Genomic DNA, 6,000 nt, shown 5'->3' on the forward strand with positions numbered 1-6,000 from the left:
GATTGAGTTTATAAGGCTGGGAAATGAAAAGCCTGGGATAAGGTTAGATAAACTCTGCGCTGTTTGATTTCGGCCCACCACTTTTAGAAAAACCCACACAAGACAGATGGCTGAAGGGGATACGGTGTTATCAGAAGGGTCATGCGGGTGATTAGGTCTGAATGTTTTGACCCTCGTTGTGTCTCAGTATTGATGAACATAAACGTTATCCCCCCTCCCATGAAAAAACCCCCATTTACATTCCCTCAACAAACTGGTCTCTCGAGATCATTTCAACGAACTCGTATTGAACAAAGCAAATGTTGCTCCAAGCGATATCTCATGCAATCATTTATCTCCTGAGAGTTTGGCACAACTTGACAAAATATAATATTTTCTCACTGGCAGGTCGGCAGCCTGGAGGGCCTGTACACACTGAGAGACAGCAGGGGGCGCCCTGATAGAGACACCTTTGAGGGGAGACTTGGGACTGCAGCAGGGGTAAGTGACCCAGTGTGGATTCTAATGTTTGATACAATAATCCCTCCATCATGAAAATAGCACTGATGCAGACTCTGGTCTAATTTAAGTGAAATTAGGGCTTTAAATTATTAAATAACAGTGATAGGAGTTTTGAACACATTTCCGATATATATATAAAAAATAAATGTAGTCTATAATTTCAGTATTTTATGTTCAATTCAATTAAATTTACTCCATTCAGTTTATTTATTTATTGCCAATTCACAACACGTCATCTCAAGGCACTTTACAGTTCATCCAGATCATCCAGTCAGATTGATTCAAAGTTTTCTATCCAAGGAAAACCAGGTGATTGCATTGACTCATTTACTTGAAGGCAATCCCTCACACTAAGCATGCTTGTAGCGACAGTGGAGAGGAAAGACCCCCTTTTAACAGGAAGAAACCTCCAGCAGAACCAGGCTCAGTGTGAGCGGCCATCTGCTGAGGCCGACTGGTTCCGGGTTTTTAATGCAGTTTTATGTGTTCGATTCTTCAAATCAAATATTTGTAAAATGTCACATTGATTGAGATTTCTTAAACATAGCAATAAAACTGTCTTAAGTTTGTACAGGATTCCCCTCGGGGCACATTTAGGAGTCTTTCTGAGGTTTTGAATTAGTTTATATATATGTTAAAAGTTTATCTAGTCTAAAATAGAAATATATCGTGATAGAAGTTATGGTCAGATTGTCCAGTGTTATAGAATAAAAAATATACACTTATAAATGAAAGCAGTTCTTGTTCTTGCCACCCTGGATTGGTGTGTCCTCTTGTTCACAATCTACAATATAGTATGAGGTTCACAAATATAGTGTAAATGGCTTTGGAACCAAGTTAAGTTTATTTGTAACCAAGAAAATAATTCACTCCAGTCTATATCACTGTTGTGACTTTAATGCAGGACACAAATTCAGTTCATATAAACACTGAATAAACAGAAAGACAAACTAAGAAAAAGCCGTAGGATTGTCAAAGATTTATAAAATGGCTAAAACTCCAATGGTTCTTCCATCCAGTCAGCTAATCTTTACATGCATGAGAACATTGGGTAACATAATGCAAAAAATGGAAACACTGTCATATAGTCCATCACAGGATCCCAAACAGGATCCTTAATCCATCGTCCTACTCCACTTTACTTATCTACATACTGCTTTTCTTATAATACCTTTCACATGTAGACAGTATACAAAGACATACACAGTACGCCTCAAAAAGTGCTGCCAAGGCTTTCCGGTATAAAACAGACCAGACCAGGCATAATTAGGAAGGCAGGTCCCATAATGCTATAGTTGCAGCTGAAACGGAGCTAGAAATAAAACAGATGTTTTATTTTTACTCTTTATTATGTCCGAAAAGAGCTGATTATATAAAAATTTCACCAACTGGCTGCTCTGTTTTTTCTTTTTTTAAATAGAGGTTTTTGTGTCACATCAGTAGTTATTTGATTGGTTCTAAACTGTTTCCCTTGACTCTGTTAGTCCCGCCTTTAAATTCGGGTTCTACCTGCTTCTTTCTATTTTCCAATACACACGGTGTAAATTAGTCTGTCCAGTGTAGGTAACAGATCTGCTTGGACCTCGCACATGCCAGAGACAAAATACTATATGATTGGCTGAATGTTGCCAAAATAACCTTGAACATTGTTGTTGGACAACTATAATAACATAAGGTAACGTCTGTATGCTTAGATGGGAGAATCTGTAGTGTTAGTGTGTTAATGATCGAAAACATATTTAGCTAATGGATAACAAAACTGAAAAGATAATTTTTTTGGTGAACTAAGTAGACCTGGGTAGCTCTTTCCTCAGTGGCTAAAGGGCTGGTTATCCTCCCGCAGCAGTGTGTCGCAGTGAGCCTGTCGCAGATTTTTTTGATTTACGCCCAATATTGAAGCGTGGTCTGCGCTTTGTTATTCCACGCCACAACGCAAGAGAGACAATCAGAAACTAGCTGTGGGTCTAGATATGGCCGAGGCGGTGAGGAAGTGGGGGCAAGTTTGTGTGACAACGAAGGGACATGACGGTGAAAAAGAGCGGGGATCCAGGTGGAAAAAGGGTCCCAGCGTTCTTCTAGCTGGTCCCACTTCACGAGTCAGCACTGTCTGTGGTCCCCTACAATTATGGAGAGGAGCACCAGAGTGTCTGCGGAAGGTGCACATTTACGTTCACTGCGACACACACGTGAACAAACTGGTTTCTGAGTATAAACCACCCTTAACAGGTTAGCCTCTTTTAGGTTGGTCAGTTGCCCAAATTAATCTACACAACTTTTAACTTTGTGTAAACAACAAGCATCCATCCACAAGTAGAATAATTGGGGGAAACCAAATATTTCACCAAACTGCCTCTCTGGCTGCAGCGCACGTTTGCATAGGGTGACCGGATTTGGGTTTCTGGGGCCGCTGACTGGAGGTGTTGTTCCAATTAAATCTACCCGTATAAATCTAAACACTATGGTTGATGAACTTCAAGCCTAGTGTCTAATCATAATCTTAAGAATGTGTATATTCCTATGCTGGATGTGTAGAGTTGATGGGGATACCAATTCTGGCAATATGGGATGAAATAAAATGCCTGATGTTAGAACAGAGACTGTTTATTAAGGATAGTGCAACATAGAGAAATTGTAAGTTAATATAAAACATAAATATAGATTTAAGTAATAAATTTCACATAGGAAAAAGTAATGTTCCTATTGGATATAGTCTTTAATGATTACACGTACGCTCCATTTTCTATTTAACTTTTATTACAAGTATATGGTTGACATCAGTTTTCAATGGGATGAGAACATTTAGACAGCATGAAAAGACAAGAGATTTTTTAAGGAACGTGTTGAAACGAACAAGTAGCTGCTAGTTTTCAGAGAAAGGAGTAGAAACTGCTTTCAGCGACCTGTTTGGATGCAAACGCTTGTGTTTTCTTTTTTTTATCACTGGCAATATTGTGCTATAACATGTGAAAGGAAGAATAAAACAGAAAAGCTCATCTTTCATAATAATAACACCTTTCAAATTTCACGTTCAGTATGTTGGAATTGATGCGGAGTGAACTCGGTCACCCCGTCCGCCGGGGGACTGGCCCCGGAGCTGACGGCTCAGTTTGAGTCCCCCTGGACATTTTTTTAGGAATGTAAAGTAGGACATCTGGTCACCCTACGTTTGCAACTCAGGGGGAATAGATCTTCACAGGGGAACAAAGTTTTGCACAATCCTGCTCCCAGCAGGCTGAAGTAATTACCTCTGCCAAGACAGTTATATTTTAAGGAGAGTTTGTGTATAGTGTATATTTACAGTATGTCTGTCTTTGAGCTGGATAACATGAAAAGTTATGAATGGATTTTAATGAAATTTCTTACCAGAGCTCCACCTTATGCCAAGGAACAATCCATAAAATTTTGTTGATGATCTAAATCATAATCCATATTTTAAAGGATTGTTTAACATTGTGAGATAATTATTTATGGAGGAAACAAGCAAAGTACTGCAACAATTAGCTGTGGACAAGTAGCCTTCAAGCTTTCAACCACAAACATCTACATGCTTGTGGTTGCTGCAAAAGAAAATCCAAATTGAATTGCAACTTTGTTAAAAAAAACAAAACAAAAAAACATTTTTGGCAAAATCATTCCACCTAACAGTTAATTCAATTAAAACTGACAAATTATAATTAAAAAATATGTTACAAAACGGTATAATTACATTCTTTTTGCCAAATAGTAGTCTATATTGTGTTATATTTTGTTCTCTGTTGACTAAAAAAATCTAATCACCAATAAGTAACATGTAATAAAACAGCTTTTCTTTTCCCTCTCTCCACTGAGTGCTCCTGCTGCTCACCGATGTGATGGCGCCCTGGGTGGTGAGCCATATCACCCGTATTAAAAGCTGCTGCAAGCAGACAACAAGTAGATAACATGGCCATGTCAAAGGGAATCACACACCGCCATCAGCTCTGATGTTACTCAGCATGTGTATGCAAATTAAACTTAATTTCCATGTTTCAATCAGGGTCTAGTGTTGATTAGCAAGGAGAAAATTAAACATATGATGTGGCGAGTAAATAAAAGATAAAACCATGTACGTTATTTCTGATTTCTGACTCTCGTCCATTTTGCATCACCCAATCACTTAGTGTTTCCCACCTGCAGCAAAACCGTTCTGCATCACCGGCTGAGCACACAATGCAGCCTCCTGACCGGGCTTTAGTTGCCAGGGAAACCGTCACCCTCTGAGATATCCCGTGACAGTGCAGGGTGAAGGAGGCGGGATGAGAGGAAGGGTCTGAGGTATGGCTTTGGCCATGCACATTCTCCAGGGGGCACCAGACCTTTGGACCTTCCCCAATGCATCCCCTTCAGCTCACAACACACACAAAGCAAAAATTAGTGCACCCACACACACACACATAGAGACACACACACAGAGGCATGCAAATAGAAGCATGGGGAAGAACAGGAACCAAAGAGAGGAATATTCCTAACTTCGATTTAGAGTTATCATCTGAATCAGGGTGCATGTGATTAATTGAAGTAATTTATGCACAATCTCCAGTGACTCTGGGTATGGTTCATGATTTCATTAAACTGTTACTTTAATTACTTTTCTACTTTCATAACTTAGGTTAAAATGAAAATGCTCCACATTTTCTAATGAGTTGTTGTAAATTAACAGATTGCGCAAAGAAGGTTGTGGATATAAATGCATTAGGCTTCTTCTGCCTGCTGCCGTTAAACTGTTTTCTAATATGAATTTAACTCTTGCTCAGGCCAAGTAGCTTTAATCTTTGAAGCTATTCGTTTTTGTAATTTTATTAAATACTTTATTGATAGGTTATCTGTTTTGTCAAACCAGAAGCACATACAGTTGCTGACCTGTTTCTAAAACCTTAACTTAGCTGTGAGTTTCACTAAAATGTATCTGGTGGTGGAACTTTAACGATTCAATGAGCCATTTGGCTCTCATTGTCACAGGTTAAAAAAAGTGTAAAGCAACACAACTGACATGATGCATAAATGAAAAATATCTCTGAAACTTGTTTAATTATTTGCATTCTTAATTTGATTCAAATGGTATGTAGTAGAATTAATATTATTATTGATATCTTAGATTTTAGAGTATATAGATTTTAGAATATATAGTAAAAGCTTTTTTCAAACTTCCCTACTTTGTTTAGTTGGTATTATACTGTTACAGTCAAGATGTTTACACTGCTAATGTACTTGACTTACATATTTCTTATGTAGATTTATATGTGATGTATATGTGTTATGTGTTTTTAAGTGCTAAATGCACAGAATATTTTCCTTTTAGTAGTTCTTCTAAATATACATAAACATACATATGTATATATATCCATCCATCCATCCATCCATCCATCCATCCATCATCCACCCATATATCCATCCATCCATCCATCCATCCATCCATCCATCCATCCATCCATCCATCCATCCATCCATCCATCCATCCATCCATCCATCCATCCATCCATC

At 38.3% G+C, this 6,000-nt stretch overlaps 1 protein-coding gene across 1 annotated transcript in view; it reads left to right on the forward strand.

Moving 5' to 3' along the window:
- The window catches only part of LOC107088562 (neuroendocrine convertase 2-like), a 319,033-nt gene that overhangs the window by 29,692 nt on the left and 283,341 nt on the right, over nucleotides 1-6,000 (forward strand). Inside the window, exon 4 of the mRNA XM_015380822.1 lies at nucleotides 388-480. Coding sequence (XP_015236308.1) covers nucleotides 388-480 — 93 coding nt within the window. The remainder of the gene's footprint in view (nucleotides 1-387; nucleotides 481-6,000) is intronic.

This window comes from Cyprinodon variegatus, unplaced genomic scaffold (genome assembly GCF_000732505.1).
Source record: "Cyprinodon variegatus isolate N-32 unplaced genomic scaffold, C_variegatus-1.0 Scaffold222, whole genome shotgun sequence".
Lineage (NCBI taxonomy): Eukaryota > Metazoa > Chordata > Actinopteri > Cyprinodontiformes > Cyprinodontidae > Cyprinodon > Cyprinodon variegatus.